Source organism: Lynx rufus, unplaced genomic scaffold, assembly GCF_022079265.1.
Source record: "Lynx rufus isolate CCGP_SWC_20201006 ecotype Redwood Valley unplaced genomic scaffold, mLynRuf1.p SCAF_14, whole genome shotgun sequence".
Taxonomy (NCBI): domain Eukaryota; kingdom Metazoa; phylum Chordata; class Mammalia; order Carnivora; family Felidae; genus Lynx; species Lynx rufus.
The window spans coordinates 45844878-45869084 of NW_025814828.1; the positions used below are offsets into that span (position 1 = coordinate 45844878).

Here is a 24207-nt window from a genome sequence, read left to right on the forward strand (position 1 = left end):
TAGATTTGAAAAGACTAAAGAGACCACTATACACAATATGTTATCTTCAAGCAGATCCTTGACTTGGGAGGAACAACTTATCTATAAAAACTGTTGGGGCAATTTCTGAATTAAGAATAGGGACTATGGATTAGATAACACTACATATTTAGTTTTACCCACCTACTTACCCTTCCCATTATTATTCATTAATTTCTGTATTTTGGTATTGCCATTTCAAATTATTTTCCTTCTGATTAAAAAAAAGCCTTTAGTGGGGCGCCTGGGTGGCTCAGTCAGTTGAGCGTCCGACTTCGGCTCAGGTCATGATCTCACAGCTCGTGAGTTCAAGCCCTACGTTGGGCTCTGTGCTGACAGCTCAGAGCCTGGAGCCTGCTTCGGATTCTGTATCTCCCTCTCTCTCTGCCCCTAACCCACTCGCATTCTGTCTCTGTCTCTCTCAAAAATAGATAAACATTAAAAAAAAAATTTTTTAATAAAATAAAAATAAAAAAGACTTTAGTATTTCAACTAGTGTAGGTCTACTAACATGGAGTTCTCACTTTTTTTCTATATTAATTTCACCTTCACTTTTGAAAGACATTTTCACTGAATATAGAGTACCAAGATGGCAATTATTTTCATTTGGTACTTTAAAGTCATGTAGCTTCTATCATTCATGTATGCTATCACTGTTATTGCTATTCCCTTTGAAAGCAATGAATTTTTTCCTCTGCCTGCTTCTAGGTTTTTCTCTTAGTTTTATTGTTGTTGTTGTTGTTATTTTGATCTTTAGGAGTTTAATTTTCTCTCCTTGTGGAACTCTAATTACATATATGGTTAACTTCTCACTGTGGTCTACCTCTACTATACTTTTTGTACCAATTTTATCTGCGGTGCACATGCATGTATATATGTGTGTGTATGTGTGTGTATTCAGTTCTTCTATATGTAGCTACCCATGAAAACCTGAAAATAAGTGATCATCACATGATACAGGATACTTTTAAAAAGTAGAAAAGGAGGGACAAAGGAGATGTTAAGTCTTATTTATACAAAAAAATATACCAATTCTACTCAGAGAAGTTATCAAACATAAAAATTTAACTCATAATACACAAACAACTGCTAAGATAATTTATTTCTATACTGCTCCCGCCTCTTCTAATACTACCTATTTTTCATAGTGACATTTATCACCCACTCTAGAAGACATCTCCATTAGGCATAAAACCATAAGTACATCATTCTCTAAGCACCTATAACCACACAACCTACATTTTATTTATCTAAATTAAAATCTCCAACATCAGGAGCACCTGGGTGACTCAGCTGGTTGAGCATCCTGACTCTTGATTTCTGCTTGGGTCATGGGATCAAACCCTGCATCAACACAGAGCCCACCTGGGATTCTCTCTCTCTCTCTCTCAAATGAAATAATTCTCTAATATCAGATATTAGCTAAATACTAAATACATAAGAGCTATTAAAGCTTTTGCTAGCTTCTCCCTCCCTCCCAAAAATGAATGGAAAATAGACTAGAAGATATTGCATATTATTTTTCAATTTACCTGTGCTTTGGTTCATCACAAGTCTTGGAGGAGAACTTGTTTCTTCAGATTCTTCTGATGAGTGTGCCAGGAAGTCATGAAGCTTCTGCACCAATGTATTCAACTTGCTTTCACTATTAAAACAAAAAATTTAAAGAACTTCCTTAATTAGCTTGTCATGTATTTAATCAAGTGTAAGGGTCTAACAAACTGAAAACATATCTATACTGTAAGTCATCTGAAAGAAAGCATATTCAATATAAAAATTAAAAAAATGAATGTTAATTATTTCAGTAAGGATTTGAAAATATAAACAATCCAACCTACTTTATACTTACCCAGGATCAAAATATAATTTAAGGAAAAAGCTGATGAGATTTTGCTCTACATCGTTTAGAATCATAATTGAGTAATGTATCGAATATATTTACTAAAGACTCCCTGGAAAGCTTCTACAGTTTTTTTGTTTATCATTCTGTCTTCTGCTTGTCACAGAATAATTGTATAAATGATACAAAGATGAATAAAATTTAAAACAGGACTTAGAAGAGCTCACAGATTCCCAGGGAAATATTTATGCAGCTTAACTGTTACAGCATATCCTGCTAAGTTATATAATAGGTACATCTGTAATCCAACAGAGTTATACAAGTTAAAATTTAAAAATGCACAAAAATAAACATGTACCCAATTCTAGTATGTTTTCCTAAACTTTTAAAAGATGAAAAATAGATAAAACTCACTTCATTGAAATTTAAAACTTTTGTGCATTAAAAGATAACATCAAGAAAGTAAAGAGAAAATCCATACAACTAAAGAAAACTATCTTCAAATCATATATCTGAAAAGATATTAATAGCCTTTTATATAATATATATCCTTTAATAAGACAATATATATCCTTTAAAATGATTTTTATACTTTTAATAAAGAATTTTTACAATTAAAACAATAAAAGAAGACCCAATTTAAAAATGGGCAAAGGACTTAGATATACATTTCCCCAAAGAAGATATACAAAGGGCCAGTAAACACATGAAAAATGCAGGGGCACCTGGGTGGCTCAGTCGGTTAAGCGTCCAACTTTGGCTCAGGTCATGATCCTGTGATTCATGTGTTTGAGCCCCGTGTCAGGCTCTGTGCTGACAGCTCAGAGGCTGAAACCTGCTTCAGACTCTGTGTCTCCCTCTCTCTGCCCCTCCCCTGCTCATACTCTGTCTGTCTCTCTCTCAAAAATAAATAAAACATTTATACACATGAAAAATGCTCAAGATTATGAGTCATTAGGACAATGCATTAGGTGCCTGGGTGGCTCACTGGGTAGAGCTTCCAACTCTTGATTTCACTCAGGTCGTGATCTCACAATTTGTGGGATCAAGCCCCGCTACTGGGTCTGCAATGACAGCACACAGCATGCTTCAGATTCTCTTCCTCTATGCCCCTCCCATGCACATGCACACACTCTCTCTGCCTCAAATAAACACTTTTTTTAAAAAAGGAAAATGCAAATCAAAACCATAGTAAGATACCACTCTTTAGAGTGGATATAATTTTTAAAATGAAAAATAAGAGTTGGCAAGTGTGTAAAGAAATTGGAACCCAAATACATTGCTGGTAGAGATGTAAAATGGTATAGGCACTATAAAAATGTTTAGTGGTAACTCAAAAATTTAAACATAAAGTTTCCAAATGACTCAGTAATTCCATTCCTAGATATATATCCAAGGGAATAAAATCACATGCCCACACAAAAAATACTGTACACAAATGGTCATGGCAATGTTCATAATAGCCAACAAAAGGAGAAAGTACCCAAATGTCCACCAACTGCTAAACAATGGAATATTCTATCCCAATAAAAAGGAAAGAAATATTCATCCTAAAGCATGCTAAAGCATGGATGATCATTGGAAACATTATGCTAAAAAAGGCAAATGCAAAATGCCACATATTGGATGATTCCATTTATAGATATAAAATGTCCAATATATGCAATTCTATAAAGACAATAAGATTAGTAACTGCCAGGGAATAGAGGAAGTGGGGTATTGGGAGGTATGTGTCATTTTGGGGAGGCAATGAAAATTTTCTAGAATTACAAAGTGTGACAGTTGCACAATATTGTAAATTTGCTAGAAAAAAACATTAAATTCTAAACTAAATTGATGTAAACCATGAATTTTATGTGAATTTTCTCAATAAAAATTGCAAAGAGAGGAAGATATTCAAGAATCCATTTATATATTTAAAGGTAATACCTGCATATACACTTCCAAAAAATCCATAACCAAAATTTAAAAGGCAAACTAACTTGAAAATAAGAATGTAAAAACATCCTCATTAGATTTTCTAAAAATACTAAATTCCTAGTAAGTAAGTGAATAAAAAGAAACAACTTTTTAAAAGGGAATACAACGGAGTAACAAAAAATTGGAAGAAAAAGCACTACAACCTCACTAGTAATCAACAGAATGAAAATTAAAACACTGTGAATCAAGTAACAGTTGTTATCAGTCCTTCCTGGGCCAGGTACCACCACCATTCATGCAGTGCACTAGGCCCACCCCAAGGCCAGTAGCCCCCTCTGCATCATTTTCCTATGTTTGGTTAGGGAGAACCCAGGATATTAAGGGAAAGAAAAAGAAATGAGATATACCAGACATAACTGCAACTATTTTGTTTCAATGAAGAAAGTTATTTTACAAAGTTCCAAAACAAACTTGCCTCTAGAATAAAGATACCAAGAGTGTATGATTTCTACTTTTTCCCATAACCTTGCTTTGGAAAAGTTAAATGTACAAAAAATTATCGAGTTACTCCGAGTCCTTAATCTTAAATTAGAAAATGGAACCAGATCAAAAGATACTATGTATCAACCCATGGCACACAGAATTTCTTGTAACCAAAATTCAAAAATAAGAATATCGTTCTATATTCTTGTCCCATCAACAGATTATAAAAGAGAAAAAAGTTATTCTTTAGAAAAGAGTACAGCAAACCAACAAAATAGTGATTTTTCTCACTCATTCCAACCACAAAGCCAGCTATCACATGAATCCATTCTGTAGCTGACCAAGGTCAGGACTGTGGATAAGTCAGCACAACCCATTAATATTACTACTACCACGTGTAAAAATTATAACAATTGAATACAATCAGTAGAACTTTCTCCTTCTGTGAAGGATAGCACTTTTAGGCATAAACATGTTTGTCTTATATTATAAATTAAGAAACCAGGTAGAAGCCCAATGGTAAGAACATGTGGATACTTAAAAAATTTTGCTCATTCTTTTGAAAAATCTTCTTTGAGGTGGGTGGGATTTTTGCAAACAGCTAAATGTCATTTAGAGTCAAATATGGTGAATTATCAGGTTGGATAAAATAACTTTTTTGCCGAAATCTCAAATATTCCTTAACATTTTCTTGCATGACTTCTACATTGACTACAAAAGGAGAGTTCTCAAAATGTCCTCAGGAATAACATCATCACTGATATCAGTATGGCCTACTGAGAAGGGAAGTACCCATCTGCATATAGAAGCTCTGATGTCACCTTTTAAAATCTGCCTCCTTTCTAGAATCACATTTTTTAAGCTTACTTTTTTTTTTAATTTTTTTTAATGTTTTTTATTTATTTTTGAGACAGAGAGAGACAGAGCATGAACGGGGGAGGGGCAGAGAGAGAGGGAGACACAGAATCGGAAGCAGGCTCCAGGCTCTGAGCCATCAGCCCAGAGCCCGACGCGGGGCTCGAACTCACGGACCGTGAGATCGTGACCTGAGCCGAAGTCGGACTCTTAACCGACTGAGCCACCCAGGCGCCCCAAGCTTACTTTTTTTAATGTTTATTCATTTTTCAGAGAAACATAGTGCAAGCGGGGGAGGGGGGAGGGGCAGAGAGAGAGTGAGACACAGAATCCCAAGCAGGCTCCAGGCTCTGAGCTATCAGCACAGAGCACAACATGGGGCTCTAACTCATGAACTGCAAGATAATGACCTGAGCCAAAATCAAGAATACATGCTTAACCAACTGAGCCACACAGGCACCCCTGGAAACAGTATTTTAAACACAACAAACCATTTAAGGAGAGACAGACCAAGTGTGAGCAGGGGAAGGGCAGAAAGAGAGGGAGACACAGAATCCCAAGCAAGCTCCAGGCTCTGAGCTGTCATCACAGAGCCCAATGCAGGGCTCGAACTCACGAACTACAAGGTCATAACTGCAAGGTCATGACCTGAGCCAAAGTCGGACACTTAACCAACTGAACCACCCAGGTGCCCCCCAACAAACCATTTAAAATGTGACACTTATCAATACTTTTGTAAACTAAACAATCTTCCTAAGGCAAAACTGCATACATTAATTTATTAGTTTCATAACTGTGAACTATTACAAAGGATACTTGTATTAAATCCAGACATGATTGTCACTCTCTTCATCCCTCTACCAAAACATGAAGCTAACTCAACCAGTACTATATATGTTACTTAACTGTAGGTCCTAGTCCTTAAAACAATCTTTTTAAGAGTGGTTAAAAATCTGCATTGAGGGGGATGCCTGGGTGGCTCAGTCGGTTGAGCATCCAACTTTGCCCCAGGTCATCATGATCCCGCACTTCGTGGGTTCGAGCCCTGCATCGGGCTCTGTGCCGAAGGCTCGGAGCCTGGAGCCTGCTTTAGATTCTGTGTCTCCCTCTCTCTCTGCCCCTCCCCTACTCTGTCTCTCTGTCTCCCAAAAATAAACATAAAAAAATTTAAAAATTAAAAATCTCCATTGAGGAAGAATGTGTACCACCTTCATGCTCACAGTTAACACAATTATAACATGGGCTTGTTGCTGATGACCTGTAAAAATTGACCTATCTGCCAGTGGATCATAAAAACTTTAATTCGTACTGTAAGGTAACCATATCATGAATGACTAGACTTTAGACAAATTTTGAGTCCTAATGTCAATATTTTTAACTAAGGGCTGTGTTCTTTCCCTTGAATGTGTTACTAATTTTTTTCCATGAATAACTGTGGAATTACAAAAATTTTATGTGTACTCTTTTGTACTTTTATTTTGGAGATGTATATGCATAGAGGAACTAGCCATTTTTTGAATTAAATTTTTCATTTTGAGATAAATGGAGAGTGACATGCAGTTTTAAAAAAGATTCTGTGTATTCATTACCCAGTTTGCCACAATGGTAATGTATTTAAAAAAACTATTTTTCACATTTAATCCATTCATGCATCTGTTCCCATAGATGGGCTGCTGTGTTTAAGGCACAGCCATGGACCACACAGTCTCTAAAATTTGGTAATATGACGATGGGTGTGATCATATTGACCAAAATAGGTTTTTTAATGGAAAAAAGAATGGCAAACAATTTAAAATTTTTTGTTCACTTCATGACTATTTAAAATAGCATGTTATCCAAAGTGGAAAGAGTTAAATTATTTCTGTTCACAGATGACTTCTTATATGTAGAAAATGGCTCCTGGGTAGCTCAGTTGGTTAAGCATCTACTCTTGATTTCGGCTCAGGTCATGAACCCAGGGATCTTGGGATCAAGCCCCACATTGGGCTCCAGGCTGAGAGTGGAGTCTGCTTAAGGTGGAGCCTGCTTAAGATTTTCTTTCTCTCTCTCTCCCTCCCTCTTTCCCCTCCCCCCACCTCATGCACTCTCAAAAAAAAAAAAAAGTTCAAGATGTCACAAAAAAATTGAGATAGTTAAATAAATTCAGTAAACTTAGTGGATACAGTATCAACCACAAGAACTAATTGCATTTCTACACACTAACAATGAACAGTCCAAAAAGGAAATTAAGAAAACAATTCCATTTACAATAGCATCAGAAACAATATTTTGGAATAAATTTAATCAAGGAGGCAAAAGACTTAAACACTGAAAACTGCAAAACAGCAATGTTTTCATTGTTGAAATTGAAGACACAAATAAATGGAAATATAGTTTCTATGGGTTAGAAAAAATTAATATGACAATACTGCACAATACTAAAAGTTAAAATGACAATACTACACAAATGACCTAGAAATTCATTTCAACCCTATCAAAATCTCAACAGCATATTTTGTAGAAAACAGAAAAGGCCATCCTAAAATTCATGGGGAAGCTCCAGGAATCACAAATAACTAAAACAATCATGAAAAAGAACAAATTTGGAGAACTCACACTTCCTGATTTCAAAACTAACTGCAGAGCTAAAATAAATGAAACAGTACAGTATTGACATAAGGACAAACTCATAGGCCAATGGAACAGAAACACCAAAACCCTTGTGTGCATATGGTCAATTGATTTTCACCAAAGGTGTCAAAATCATTCCATAGAGAAAGGGCAGTTCTTTCAATAAAAGGGCTGGAAAAATGGGATATCCACATGCCAAAGAATAAAGCTGGACCCTTACCTGATATAATAAAAATTAACATAAAAGGCAACAAAGAACTAAACATACTAGCTAAAACTATTAAATTACTCAATGAAAACACAGGAAAGAATCCGTGGGACATTGGATTTCATGATGATTTTTCTTTTTTTATTTTTTTTAACATTTATTTTTTTTTTTAATTTTTTTTTTCCAACGTTTTTTATTTATTTTTGGGACAGAGAGAGACAGAGCATGAACGGGGGAGGGGCAGAGAGAGAGGGAGACACAGAATCGGAAACAGGCTCCAGGCTCCGAGCCATCAGCCCAGAGCCTGACGCGGGGCTCGAACTCACGGACCGAGAGATCGTGACCTGGCTGAAGTCGGACGCTTAACCGACTGCGCCACCCAGGCGCCCCTTAACATTTATTTTTGAGAGACAGAGAGAGAGAGAGCGTTGAATGGGGGAGGGGCATAGAGAGAGGGAGACACAGAATCTGAAGCAGGCTCCAGGCTCTGAGCTGTCAGCACAGAGCCTGATGCGGGACTCGAACTCACGACTGAGCCACCCAGGCGCCCCTGGATTTGGTGATGGTTTCTTGAACATGATATCAAAAGTACAATGCAACAATAGGAAAAAAAATAAACTGAATTTCACTAAAATGAAAAACTCCTGTGCATCAAAGGACACTATAAAGAGAGTGAAAAGACAACCCACAGATTATGAAAAAATATTTCCAAATCATATATCTGAAGTGGTATTAACATCCACAGTATTATATAAGAAAATCCCAGAACTCAACAACAAAAAACAAATTTAAGAATAGTCGATGGTCTTGAATAGATATTTCTCCAGAGAAAATGTACAAATATCCAATAAGCACACAAAAAGAGGCTTACAACACTATAGGGAAAACAAATCAAAACCAAAATGAGGTACCATTTCACACCCATTTTTATTACAAAAAAATGGGAAAAAATGAGTGCTGATGAGAGTGTGGAGCTATTACAACCCTGGGTGTATTGCTGGTAGGAATATCAAATGGTGCACCCACTGCAGAAAAACAATATGGTAATACCTCAAAAAGTTAAACAGAATTACCATATGACCCACGGCTCAGAGCCTGGAGCCTGCTTTGGATTCTGTGTCTCCCTCTCTCTCTGCCCCTCCCCCATTCATGCTCTGTCTCTCTCTGCCTCTCAAAAATAAAGAAACATAATAAAAACAATTTTTTAAAAGAATTACCATATGATCCAGCAATTCCACCTCTAAGTATATATCCAAAAGAAAGTTGGAAATCAAACAAATATTTGCACACAAATGTTCATACCAGGATTATTTACAACGGCCAAAATCCATCAAAAATAGGTCAACAGAAAAATAAAAGGAATAAAAGGATGGGGCACCTGGGTGGCGCAGTCGGTTAAGCGTCCGACTTCAGCCAGGTCACGATCTCACGGTCCGTGAGTTCGAGCCCCGCGTCAGGCTCTGGGCTGATGGCTCAGAGCCTGGAGCCTGTTTCCGATTCTGTGTCTCCCTCTCTCTCTGCCCCTCCCCCGTTCATGCTCTGTCTCTCTCTATCCCAAAATAAATAAATAAACGTTGAAAAAAAAATTAAAAAAAAAAGGAATAAAAGGAAATGATATTGCCTAAAAAGAAATGAAATTCTGACACATGCTATAACATAAATGAATTTTTAAAACATACTAAATGAGCAAGCCAGACACAACAAAAGGAAAAATATGTAATTCCACTTGGTTGATGTTCCTTGAACAAATTCATAGAGACAGAAAGAATAGAGGGCTGGAAGGGGGAGGGAATGCAGTTATTGTTTAATGGGTACAGTTTCTGTTTGGGAAATGATGAAAAAGTTCTGGAAATGGGGAGTGATGATGGTTGCACAAGAATGCCAATATATTTACCTAAACCCACTGAATCATACACTTAAAAATGGTAAAATGGTAAGTTTTTTCTAATTTAATGTTTATTTTTGAGAGAGACAGAGCGTGAGTGGGGGAGGGGCAGAGAGCGAGAGGGAGACACAGAATCCTAAGCAGGCTCCAGGCTCTGAGCTGTCAGCACAAAGCTCAAAGTGGGGCTCAAACTCACGAGCCATGAGATCATGACCTGAGCCAAAGTTGGATGCCTAACCAACTGAGCCAAGGTGCCCCTAAAATGGTAAATATTTTAAAAGATATTTAATATTATCAAATAAATATTATAAAAGAAAGTGGGTGTTGCACCTGGCCCCTAAAGATATGAACAAAGAATGTACTAACTTCAGCACTGTTTACACTAGAGAAAATTTGGAAATAACCCAATTAATTATTCACAAAAAACAGAATGGATAGATTATATGTTCACATAAAATACTATACAGCAGTTAAATGAATGAACTAGAGCAACATGAGTCAATATAAAGAAACTAAAAATAGTTCAAATGGAACTTTAGCTTTATCTACAAAATTCTAATAATCTAAAATTCTGAAACAAAGACCATTAAATTTTAATTACCACCTTCATTAATAATAAAACAAGTATCTTCACATATTAGTCCATAAAACAATCCCCAACAAATTCAAAAAGATTGAAGTCACACCATGCATATTTTCTAACCACAATGCTATGAAACTATAAGTCGACCCCAACAAAAAGTCTGGAAAGACCACATTCACATGGAAGTGAAATAACATGCTACTAAACAATGAATGGGTCAACCAGGAAATTTTAAAAAGTACATTGAGGGTCGCCTGGGTGACTCAGTCAGTTAAGCATCTGACTCTTGATTTCACTTCAGGTCAGGATCTCATGGTCATGAGATCAAGCCTCATGTCAGGCTCTGTGCTGAACATGGACCCTGCTTAAGATTATCCCTCTCTCCCTCTGGCCCTCCTAAGCACATGCCTGCCTCTCTCTCTCTCTCTCTCTCTCTCTCAAAAATAAAGTATATGGAAATGAATGAAACTGAAAACACAATGGCTCAAAACCTGTAGGAGGAAGCAAAAGCAGTTCTAAAAGGAAAGCTTATAGCAATATAGACATACCTCAAGAAGCAAGAAGAATCTCAAATAATTTAAATTTACAACTAAAGGAGCTAGAAAAACAAAAGCTAAATCCAGCAGGAGGAAAATAATAAAAATTAGAGCAGAAATAAATGATACAGAAACTAAAAAAAAAAAAAAAAAGAAAGAAAAGATTAATGAAACCAGGAGCTGGTTCTTTGAAAAGATAAATAAAATTGATAAATATCTAGCCACACGTATCAAGAAAAAGAGAGAAAGGACTCAAATGAATAAAATGACAAATGGGAGAGGAAAAATAACAATCAACACCACAGAAATACAAATAAGAGAGTATTATGAAAAAGTATATGCCAAAAAATTGGACAACCTACAAGAAAGGGATAAATTCCTAGAAACATAAATTACCAAAACTGAAACAGGAAGAAATAGAATATTTGAACAGACCGATAGCCAGCAAAAAAATTGAATCAATAATCAAAAAACTCCCAAGAAACACAAGTCCAGGACCAGATGGCTTTATAGATGGAATTCTATCAAACATTTAATAAAGAGTTAACACCTGGTTTTCTCAGACTATTTCAAACGGTAGAAAAGGAAGGAAAACACCCAAACTCATTCTATGAGGCCAGTATTACCCTAATACCAAAACAAGATAAAGACACCACTAAAAAAGATAGCCACAGGTCAACATCCCTGATGAACACGGATGCAAACATTCTCAACAAAACACCAGCAAACCGAATCCAACAGTACATTAAAAAATCACTCACCATGATCAAGTGAGATTATTCCTGGGATACAAGTGTGGTTCAATATTCAAAGATCAATCAACATGATACATCACATCAATAAGAGGAAAGACAAAAATCATATAATTTCAATCGATGCAGAAAGAGCACCTGAGAAAGTTCAAAATTCACTTATGATAAAAACTCTCAACAAGTAAATTTAGAGGGAATATACCTCAACATAATAAGGGCCACATATGAAAACCCCACAGCTAATATCATCCTTTAATTTTTTTAATGTTTATTTTTGAGAGACAGAGCGTGAGCAGGGGAGGGGCAGAGAGAGAGGGAGACACAGAATCCGAAGCAGGCTCCAGGCTCCAAGCTGTCAGCACAGAGCCCAACACAGGGCTCAAACTCACAAACCCCGAGATCATGACTTGAGCCAAAGCTGGACACTTGGCCAACTGAGCCATCCAGGTTCCCCTAATAACATCTTTAATGGGGAAAAACTGAGAGCTTTTGTTCCTAAGGTCAGGAACAAGACAGGGATGTCCACTCTCACTATTCTTGTTTTTAATGTTTTTATTTTTGAGAGAGAGAACATGAGTAGGGGAGGGGCAGAGAGGGGGAGACAGAGGATCCGAAGTGGGCTCCGCACTGACAGCAGCAGCCTGATGTGGAGCTCAAACTCACTAACTGTGAGATCATGACCTGAGCGAAAAACACTCAACAGACTGAGCCTCGAAGGCACCCCCATTCTCACTACTTTTATTCAACATAGTACTAGATGTCCTAACCACAGCAATCAGACAACAGAAATAAAAGGCATCCAAATAGGCAAGGAAGAAGTTAAACTTTTTGCAGATGACATCATACTACATATAGAAAACGTGAAGGACTCCACCAAAAAATTGCTAGCACTGATACACAAATTCAGTCAAGTCGCAGGATACAAAATCAATCTAACGAAATCTGCTGCACTTCTATACGATAATAAAGCATCAGAAAGAGAAATCAAGGAATCAATCTCATTTACAATCACACCAAAAATAAGATACCTAGGAATAAACCTAACCAATGAGGTGAAAGACCTGTATTCTGAAAACTGCAAAACATTGATGAAAGAAATTCAAGAGGATACAAAGAAATGGGAAGACATTCCATGCTCATGGACTGGAAGAACAAATATTGTTAAAATGTCTATATTACCCAAAGCAATCTACACATTTAGTACAATCCCTACCAAAATACCAACAGCTTTGATTTTTAAAACCAAATCTTTATTTTTTTAAGTAAGCTCTGCCCAATGTGGGGCTTGAACTAATGACCCTGAGATCAAGTCTCCCATGTTCTACTGACAGCCATCCAAGCAATCCAACAGCATTTTTCACAGAACTTGAACAAACAATCCTAAAATGTGTATGGAACCACAAAGGACCCTGAAGAGCAAAAGCAATCTTGAAAAATAAAACTAAAGCTGGAGGTATCACAATTCTGGACTTCAAGTTATATAACAAAGCTATAGTTCTCAAAACAGTACAGTATTGAAACAAAAACAGACACATAGGTAAACAGAACAGAATAAAAACCCAAAAATAAACCCGCAACTGTATGGTCAATTTTCAATAAGCAGGAAAAAATATCCAATGGGAAAACAACAGTCTCCTCAACAAATGATGTTGGGAAAACCTGACAGGGACATGCAAAAGGATGAAACTAGACCACTTTCTTACACCACACACAAAAATAATTTCAAAATGGATTAAAGAAGTAAATGGGAGACAGGAAACCATAAAAATCCTAGAAGAAAGCATAGATAGTAAAGTCTCAGACATTAGCTGTAGCAATATTTTTCTAGATATGTCTCCTGAGGCAAGGGAAACAAAAGTAAAAATAAACTACTGAGCTTCATCAAAATAAAAAGCTTCTGCACATTGAAGGAGACCATCAACAAAACTAAAAGGATGCAGCACCTGGGTGGCTCACTTGGTTAAGCATCTTGACTCTGGATTTAAGCTCAGGTCATGATCTCATGGTTCCTGAGACCAAGCCCTGTGTTGGACTGTGCTGTGACAATGCAGAGCCTGCTTGGGATTCTCTCTCTCCCTTTCTTCTTTCTGCCTCTCCCCCACTTGTGCTCACTTGCTCATGTGCTCTCTCTCTCTCCCTCAAAATAAAAATTTTTTAAAAATCCTAAAAGGCAACCTAAGGAATAAGAGAAGACATTTGCAAACAACATATATGATAAAGGCCTAGTATCCAAAATACATAAAGCTCTTTTACAACACCTGAAACCAAATAATCCAATTAGAAAATGGGCAGAAGACATGAACAGACATTTCTCCAAAGAAAATATTCAGATGGCAAACAGTCATAAGAAATGATGCTAGGGACACCTGGGTGGCTCAGTTGGTTAAGCATCTGACTCGGTTTCAGCTCAGGTCATGATCTCATGGTCCTTGACTTGCAACCCCATGTTGGACTCTGCACTGGCAGCGTGGAGCATGCTTGGGATTCTCTCCCCTCTCTCTGTCCCTCCCCACACTTCTCCCTCCCCGCCCTCTCTCAAAACAAATAAGTAAATATTTTTTTTAACTTTTTAATGTATATTTATCTTTGAGACAGAGAGAGAGAGAGAGAGAGAGAGAGAGAGAGACAGTGTGCGAGCAGGGGTGGGGCACAGAGACAGAGACAGAATTTGAAGCAGATTCCAGGCTCTGAGCTGTCAACACAGAGCCCGATGTGGGGCTCGAACTCACAAGCAGTGAGATCATGACCTGAGCTGAAGTCAGACGCTTAACCAACTGAGCCACCTAGGCATCCCTAAATATTTTTTTTAAGAAGATGCTCAACAACACTCATCATCAGGGAAATGCAAATCAAAACTATTAAGTCAGAGAAAGACAAACACTGTATGATTTTAGTCATGTGTGGAATTTAAGAAATGAAACAAGCAAAGGGAAAAAAAGAGAAAAATTTAAAAACATACTCCTAATTACAGAGAACAAACTGATGGTTACCTGTGGGGAGGTGGGTGGGAGGATGGGTTTAAATAGGTGATCAGGATTGAGGAGAGCATTTGTGATGAACACCAGATATGTGGAATTTTTTTTTTTTGCTTTTTTTAAAAGTTTATTTATTTTGAGAGAAAGAATGCGAGCAGGGAAGGGACAGCAAGAGAGGGGAGGGAGAGAGAGGGACACAGAGAGAGAGACAGAACCCCAAGCAGTCTCCTCACTGTTAGTGCAGAGCCTGACACAGGCCCGAACTCATGACCCACGAGATCATGACCTGAGCCAAAATCAAGAGTCAGATGCTTAACCAACTGAGCCACCCAGGAGCCACTCATGGAATTGTTGAATCAGTGTATTTTACACCTGAAGCTAAGATAACACTGTATGCTAACTAACTAGAATTAAAGTAAAAACTTTAAATAAAAAATTTATCTTGTAAGCAGTGCCCTACAGGTCCCGGCATCTTAGGTGAACCTGGTTTGCACAGCCTGGTCCAGGGGAATGGAGGGTGGGATTAGAAGGTGTGAGGCAAAGCACACTTCCCAGGACCAAGTGCCCTACTTCCTGCACTAGACCGTGTTCCCCACGCCCACCATGACTACAATTCAGCAACTGGTAGGAAGATGGTTTTAAAGATTATATGAAGGAAGAGTAAAGACATTCCTGAATATATTAAGGAAGGACAAATGGGAGTGGCACTGTGAAAAATGGGCACAAAGGCCAAGCCAGATTGTGTCATCACTTCTGACAGCAAGTCTGTCACCATAAAAACTGAGAACACTTTAGAACAGTTTTCTTGTAAAATGGGAAAGAGGTTTCAAGAAACAACAGCTGATGGCAGAAAAACTAAGAATGTATTCAACTGTCCATACAGTATATTGGTTCAACACCAGTAATGGAATGAGAAGGAAAGCACAATAAGTAGAAGATTAGGATATTATTGATGGAATGTATTATGAATGGTGTCACCGGTACCAGGATATACGAAAAAGTATAATGAAAATCCCACCATCACTTTAAAGAGGAATTAACTGTCAAAATGAACAAGCTCAGTTCGATGAGCAAATCTCCATAATGCTGCATTTTTTCATTTCTTTACTTTGTTCAATTATCTCTATCACAAACATTTTACATGTAACTACCCAAGAATTGACTTTATTAGGATCATCCCTTTGGTTAGTACATAAATGTGTGCTAACAAAACCTAAGCAATGTAAAACACATTGCTTTGCTCTGACTCCCTTATGGTAACTTTTGAAAAAATTGTCATCACCTAAAAGGTAAATAAAGTACGGGAAGAAATGGATATTAAACTACAACTTTATTAAATGCTAACAAAAAGTGTTTAATGTGGTTATCTTTTTTTGCCTACGAAATATTTAAGGAAAAAATGACTACTCATTGTAGAACAAGGTGCTATGAAATAGACACTCATATATGGCCAGTGGTAATACAAAGATTTAGAAAAGAACTTGGGAAAAGCCTTTGATCTTATCTTAAATAATTCTGCCTATATCTTAACTAAAGAAAATAATTCTAAATAAATAATTTTAATCACCAATGATAACAATCTATGAGTTATATACAGTGCCACAAAATCTATAATATGTATAATGTCTGAGTAAACAGGTATGCATAAGTTATACTTTTCCAAAAATTTTCATCTTTCTTCATTTTCATCTTTATCATTTTTTTTAAATAAGAAATTTATTGTCAAATTGGTCTCCATACAACACACAGTGCTCCTCCCAACAGGTGTCCTCCTCAATACCCATCACCCACCCTCCCCTCCCTCCTACCCCCATCAACCCTCAGTTTGTTCTCAGTTTTTAAGAGTCTCTTATGTTTTGGCTTCCTTCCTCTCTAACCTTTTTTTTTTTCCTTCCACTCCCCCATGGTCTGCTGTTAAGTTTCTCAGGATCCATTAGCTAAGTTTTTAAATAGATGGGTGTGTACATGAGGTTTTGCATATATACCCACAAGTGGAAAAGAAAAAATGTGGAAAGATGTATACCCAATTATTTCATTAGTCATCATTTCTAGGGGTGGATTTATGAGCAACTTTCATACTTTTCGCCTTTTTCTTTTCAATATATGAAATTTATTCTCAAATTGGTTTCCATACAACACCCAGTGCTCATCCCAAAGGTGCCCTCCTCAATACCCATCAACCACCCTTCCCTCCCTCCTACCCCCCATCAACCCTCAGTTTGTTCTCAGTTTTTAACAGTCTCTTATGCTTTGGCTCTCTCCCACTCTAACCTCTTTTTTTTTTTTCCTTCCCCTCCCCCATGGGTTCCTGTTAAGTTTCTCAGGATCCACATAAGAGTGAAACCATATGGTATCTGTCTTTCTCTGTATGGCTTATTTCACTTAGCATTACACTCTCCAGTTCCATCCACGTTGCTACAAAAGGCCATATTTCATTTTTTCTCATTGCCACGTAGTATTCCATTGTGTATATAAACCACAATTTCTTTATCCATTCATCAGTTGATGGACATTTAGGCTCTTTCCATAATTTGGATATTGTTGAGAGTGCTGCTACAAACATTGGGGTACAAGTGCCCCTATGCATCAGTACTCCTGTATTTACTTAGGTAAATTCCTAGCAGTGCTATTGCTGGGTCATAGGGTAGGTCTATTTTTAATTTTCTGAGGAACCTCCACACTGTTTTCCAGAGTGGATGCACCAACTTGCATTCCCACCACCAGTGCAAGAGGGTTCCCGTTTCTCCACATCCTCGCCAGCATCTATAGTCTCCTGATTTGTTCATTTTGGCCACTCTGACTGGCGTGAGGTGATATCTGAGTGTGGTTTTGATTTGTATTTCCCTGATAAGGAGCGACGCTGAACATCTTTTCATGTGTCTGTTGGCCATCTGGATGTCTTCTTTAGAGAAGTGTCTATTCATGTTTTCTGCCCATTTCTTCACTGGGTTATTTGTTTTTCGGGTGTGGAGATTGGTGAGATCTTTATAGATTTTGGATACTAGACCTTTGTCCGATATGTCATTTGCAAATATCTTTTCCAATTCCATTGGTTGCCTTTTAGTTTTGTTGGTGGTTTCCTTTGCTGTGCAGAAGCTTTTTATCTTCATAAGGTCTCAGTAATTCATTTTTGCTTTTAACTCCCTTGCCTTTGGGGACGTGTCGAGTAAGAGATTGCTACGGCTGAGGTCAGAGAGGTCTTTTCCTGTTTTCTCCTCTAGGGTTTGGATGGTTTCCTGTCTCACATTCAGGTCCTTTATCCATTTTGAGTTTATTTTTGTGAATGGTGTCAGAAAGTGGTCTAGTTTCAACCTTCTGCATGTTGCTGTCCAGTTCTCCCAGCACCATTTGTTAAAGAGACTGTCTTTTTTCCATTGGATGTTCTTTCCTGTTTTGTCAAAGATTTGTTGGCCATACGTTTGTGGGTCTAGTTCTGGGGTTTCTATTCTATTCCATTGGTCTATGTGTCTGTTTTTGTGCCAATACCATGCTGTCTTGATGATTACAGCCTTGTAGTAGAGGCTAAAGTCTGGGATTGTGATGCCTCCTGCTTTGGTCCTCTTCTTCAAAATTACTTTGGCTATTCGGGGCCTTTTGTGGTTCCATATGAATTTTAGGATTGCATGTTCTAGTTTCAAAAAGAATGCTGGTGCAATTTTGATTGGGATTGCACTGAACGTGTAGATAGCTTTGCGTAGTATTGACATTTTGACAATATTTATTCTTCCAATCCATGAGCAGGGAATGTCTTTCCATTTCTTTATATCTTCTTCAACTACCTTCATAAGCTTTCTATAGTTTTCAGCATACAGATCTTTTATATCTTTGGTTAGATTTATTCTTAGGTATTTTATGCTTCTTGGTGCAATTGTGAATGGGATCAGTTTCTTTATTTGTCTTTCTGTTGCTTCATTGTTAGTGTATAAGAATGCAACTAATTTCTGTACATTGATTTTGTACCCTGTGACTTTGCTGAATTCATGTATCAGTTCTAGCAGACTTTTGGTGGAGTCTATCGGATTTTCCATGTATAGTATCATGTCATCTGCAAAAAGTGAAAGCTTGACTTCATCTTTGCCAATTTGGATGCCTTTGATTTCCTTTTGTTGTCTGATTGCTGATGCGAGCACTTCCAACACTATGTTAAACAACAGCGGTGAGAGTGGATATCCCTGTCGTGTTCCTGATCTCAGGGAAAAAGCTCTCAGTTTTTCCCCATTGAGGATGATGTTAGCTGTGGGCTTTTCAGAAATGGCTTTGATGATGTTTAAGTATGTTCCTTCTATCACGACTTTCTCCAGGGTTTTTATTAAGAAAGGGTGCTGAATTTTGTCAAAGGCTTTTTCTGCATCGACTGACAGGATCATATGGTTCTTATCTTTTATTACTGTCATGTATCACGTTGATTTCAGAATGTTGAACCAGCCCTGCATCCCAGGAATGAATCCCGCTTGATCATGGCGAATAATTCTTTTTATATGCTGTTGAATTCGATTTGCTAGTATCTTACTGAGGATTTTTGCATCCATATTCATCAGGGATATTGGCCTGTAGTTCTCTTTTTTTACTGGGTCTCTGTCTGGTTTGGGAATAATACTGGCTTCATAGAATGAGTCTGGAAGTTTTCCTTCCCTTTCTATTTCTTGGAATAGCTTGAGAAGAATAGGTATTATCTCTGCTTTAAACGTCTGGTAGAACTCCCCTGGGAAGCCATCTGGTCCTGGACTCTTATTTGTTGGGAGATTTTTGATAACCGATTCAATTTCCTCGCTGGTTATGGGTCTGTTCAAGCTTTCTATTTCCTCCTGATTGAGTTTTGGAAGAGTGTGGGTGTTTAGGAATTTGTCCATTTCTTCCAGGTTGGACAGTTTGTTGGCATATAATTTTTCATAGTATTCCCTGATAATGGTTTGTATCTCTGAGGGATTGGTTGTAATAATTCCATTTTCATTCATAATTTTATCTATTTGGGTCATCTCCCTTTTCTTTTTGAGCAGCCTGGCTAGAGGTTTGTCAATTTTGTTTATTTTTTCAAAAAAACCAACTCTTGGTTTCGTTGATCTGCTCTACAGTTTTTTTAGATTCTGTATTGTTTATTTCTGCTCTGATCTTTATTATTTCTCTTCTTCTGCTGGGTTTAGGCTGCCTTTGCTGTTCTGCTTCTATTTCCTTTAGGTGTGCTGTTAGATTTTGTATTTGGGATTTTTCTTGTTTCTTGAGATAGGCCTGGATTGCAATGTATTTTCCTCTCAGGACTGCCTTCGCTGTGTCCCAAAGCGTTTGGATTGTTGTCTTTTCATTTTCGTTTGTTTCCATATATTTTTTAATTTCTTCTCTAAATGCCTGGTTGACCCACTCATTCGTTAGTAGGGTGTTCTTTAACCTCCATGCTTTTGGAGGTTTTCCAGACTTTTTCCTGTGGTTGATTTCAAGCTTCATCGCATTGTGGTCTGAAGGTATGCATGGTATAATTTCAATTCTTGTATACTTATGAAGGGCTGTTTTGTGACCCAGTATATGATCTATCTTGGATAATGTTCCATGTCCACTCGAGAAGAAAGTATATTTTGTTGCTTTGGGATGCAGAGTACTAAATAGATCTGTCAAGTCCATCTGATCCAATGTATCATTCAGGGCCCTTGTTTCTTTATTGACCGTGTGTCTAGATGATCTATCCATTTATGTAAGTGGAGTGTTAAAGTCCCCTGCAATTACCACATTCTTATCAGTAAGGTTGCTTATGTTTATGAGTAATTGTTTTATATATTTGGAGGCTCCCGTATTCGGCGCATAGACATTTATAATTGTTAGCTCCTCCTGATGGATAGACCCTGTAATTATTATATAATGCCCTTCTTCATCTCTTGTTACAGCCTTTAAAGTCTAGTTTGTCTGATATAAGTATGGCTACTCCAGCTTTCTTTTGGCTTCCAGTAGCATGACAAATAGTTCTCCATCCCCTCACTCTCAATCTAACGGTGTCCTCAGGTCTAAAATGAGTCTCTTGTAGACAGCAAATAGATGGGTCTTGTTTTTTAATCCATTCTGATACCCTATGTCTTTTGGTTGGCGCATTTAATCCATTTACATTCCGTGTTATTATAGAAAGATACAGGTTTAGAGTCATTGTGATGTCTGTATGTTTTATGCTTGTAGCGCTGTCTCTGGTACTTTCTCTCACAGGATCCCCCTTAGGATCTCTTGTAGGGCTGGTTTAGTGGTGACAAATTCCTTCAGTTTTGTTTGTTTGGGAAGACCTTTATCTCTCCTTCTATTCTAAATGACAGACTTACTGAATAAAGGATTCCCGGCTGCGTATTTTTTTTCTGTTCAACACATTGAAGATCTCGTGCCAAGCCTTTCTGGCCTGCCAAGTTTCAAAAGAGAGATCAGTCACGAGTCTTATAGGTCTCCCTTTATATGTGAGGGCACGTTTATCCCTTGCTGCTTTCAGAATTTTTTCTTTATCCTTGTATTTTGCCAGTTTCACTATGATATGTCGTGCAGAAGATGGATTCAAGTTACGTCTGAAGGGAGTTCTCTGTGCCTCTTGGATTTCAATGCCTTTTTCCTTCCCCAGTTCAGGGAAGTTCTCAGCTATGATTTCTTCAAGTACCCCTTCAGCACCTTTCCCTCTCTCTTCCTCCTCTGGGATACCAATTATGCATATATTATTTCTTTTTAGTGTATCACTTAGTTCTCTAATTTTCCCCTCATACTCCTGGATTTTATCTCTCCTTTTCTCAGCTTCCTCTTTTTCTATAATTTTATCTTCTAGCTCACCTATTCTCTCCTCTGCCTCTTCAATCTGAGCCGTGGTTGTTTCATTTTATTTTGCATCTCGTTTAAAGCATTTTTCAGCTCCTCCTGACTATTCCTTAGTCCCTTGATCTCTGTAGCAATAGATTCTCTGCTGTCCTCTATACTGTTTTCAAGCCCTGCGATTAATTTTATGACTATTATTCTAAATTCACTTTCTGTTATATTATTTAAATCCTTTTTGATCAGTTCAGTAGCTGTTGTTATTTCCTGGACATTCTTTTGAGGGGAATTCTTCTGTTTGGTCATTTTGGATAGTCCCTGGAGTGGTGCGGACCTGCAGGGCACTTCCCCTGTGCTGTGGTGTATAACTGGAGTTGGTGGGCGGGGCCACAGTCAGACCTGATGTCTGCCCCCAGCCCACCGCTGGGGCCACAGTCAGACTGGTGTGTGCCTTCTCTTCCCCTCTCGTAGGGGCGGGATTCACTGTGGGGTGGCGCGGCCCATCTGGGCTACTTGCACACTGCCAGGCTTGTGGTGCTGGGGATCTGGCATATTAGCTGGGGTGCACGGGGGCAGGAGGGGCAGGTTTAGCTCGCTTCTCCTTAGGTGATCCACTTCAGGAGGGGCCCTGTGGCAGTGGGAGGGAGTCAGACCCACTGCCGGAGGGGTGGCTCCACAGAAGCACAGCGTTGGGTGTTTGCGCGGAACAAGCAAGTTCCCTGGCAGGAACCGGTTCCCTTTGGGATTTTGGCTGGGGGGTGGGTGAGGGAGATGGCTAGCACCTTTGTTCCCCGCCAAACTGAGCTCTGTCGTCTCGGGGCTCAGCAACTCTCCCTCCCTTTGTCCTCCATCCTTCCCACTTTCCGAGCAGAGCTGTTAACTTATGACCTCCCAGATGCTAAGTCACGCTTGCTGTTGGAACACACTCCGTCTGGCCCCTCCACTTTTGCAAGCCAGACTCGGGGGCTCTGCTTGGCCGGCGGGCCGCCCCTCCACCCCTGCTCCCTCCCGCCAGTCCGTGCAGCACGCACCACCTCTCCGCCCTTCTTACCCTCTTCCGTGGGCCTCTCGTCTGCGCTTGGCTCCGGAGACTCCGTTCTGCTAGTCTTCTGGTGGTTTTCTGGGTTATTTAGGCAGGTGTAGGTAGAATCTAAGTGATCAGCAGGACGCGCGGTGAGTCCAGCATCCTCCTACGCCGCCATCTTCTGCCCCATCTTTATCATTTTATATATACTTATTGACATTAGTTTACTTTTTTAATAAAGCATTTTATGGACACATGAAATTACCTGAGTTCTCCCGTTCTACTGCTCATGTTTAAACCACTGCACTTACCACACTATCCTTACTTGGATGCAGGAACAACTAAAGATAACTTGCTAACAATAAGAGAAATAAATAATTTTAAAATCAATTCCTAAAACTTCCAACTAAAATTAGAACCTGATCCTCACAAAAACCTAGACCTGAAAGGGGTTACACAAACATTTAAAACAAAGAAGAGCACCAAAATTAAAGCCACAGACAATTATGCCATTTCACACAGGTCCATTTATTTAAGAAAATAAAAAATAAAAAAAACACTAGCCACTCAGCTACAACATGTAAGGGGCTTACAAGTCCTCACTCTTATGCTGACAAGAAAAAAGATGAACAAACTGAAAATCAGTATCTTAGATCCTTTAGGGACATGAAGTCACAGGGCAAATCACTACCAAGAAATCCAGGGGCGCCTGGGTGGCTCAGTCGGTTAAGCCTCCGACTTTGGTCAAGGTCATGATCTCACGGTTTGTGAGTTCGAGCCCCACGTAGGGCTCTGTGCTGACAGCACAGAGCCTGGAGCCTGCTTTGGATTCTGTGTCTCTCCATCTCTCAGCCCCTCACCTGCTCATGCTCTGTGTCTGTCTGTCTCTCAATAATAAATAATCTTTAAAAAAAAATTAAAAAAAAAAAGAAAACCAGAGAGACAGGCAGATACAGCTTATCTGGTATGGGAACACTTCAACAGTAAGTTATGAATCATTAGAGGCTAAGAATGTATTAACTTGGGAGTTAAAAAAAAATCCTGGAGTCCCAGTTTTAGGTGGGGGGCCCACACTTTGCTGGGTTTACCTCTAGGAGCCCCCATAAGGTTTTCAGGTTTAAACAGTTAAGATCTGTAGAAAATCCTCTTGTGCCTTTAGCAGAAGGGGAAAGTAACCATACTGAAATAGCCCAGAGCATTCTCTTAACAAAGTCATGCTATCAAGGTATATTACTTTAATAGGACAAAATCTACCTGAAGGAAGAGCAATTCAATTAGACAACCTCAGCCTCTTCTGGTCTTCCTGTTTCACCCAACAGTGGCGGACAGCTAAGAAATACATCTCAAGGCCTCAGCCCAAAGACTCAAGACCACTAAAAATAACTGAGATTTAATTTTAAGATTAAAGAATACTATCCCTCCCTAACTCCTTTATCACATTAACATAGATCCAGTATAATAACTGAATTTCAAGTGAGCACAATACAAACTTTGTTTTAGAAGGAATTCTTGGGGCGCCTGGGTGGCTCCATTGTCTCACTTCAGCTCAGGTCATGATCACGTGATTTGTGAGTTTGAGTCCCACATGAGGCTCTGTGCTGACAGCTCGAAACTTGGAGTCTGCTTCAAATTCTGTCTCTCCCACTCTCTCTGCCTCTCCCCTTCTCGCATTATCTCGCTCTCTCTCCCAAAAAATAAACGTTAAACAAAAAAAAAAGAAGGAATTCTTGAGGTGCCAGAGTGGCTCAGTCAATTA

The 24207-nt window shown here is 38.5% G+C and overlaps 1 protein-coding gene and 1 pseudogene across 7 annotated transcripts in view; one reads left to right on the forward strand and one right to left on the reverse strand.

Moving 5' to 3' along the window:
• Positions 1-24207, reverse strand: part of ATRX (ATRX chromatin remodeler) — a 322803-nt gene that overhangs the window by 264976 nt on the left and 33620 nt on the right. For 6 of the 7 annotated variants that reach the window (XM_047076254.1, XM_047076252.1, XM_047076256.1 and 3 more), the window contains one exon: positions 1551-1663. In XM_047076254.1, coding sequence (XP_046932210.1) covers positions 1551-1663 — 113 coding nt within the window. Of the gene's footprint in view, positions 1-1550; positions 1664-22478; positions 22497-24207 lie in introns of those variants that run through there. The other variant, XM_047076257.1, reaches the window with a different exon arrangement.
• On the forward strand, positions 15269-15700 carry LOC124509545 (fatty acid-binding protein 5-like; annotated as a pseudogene).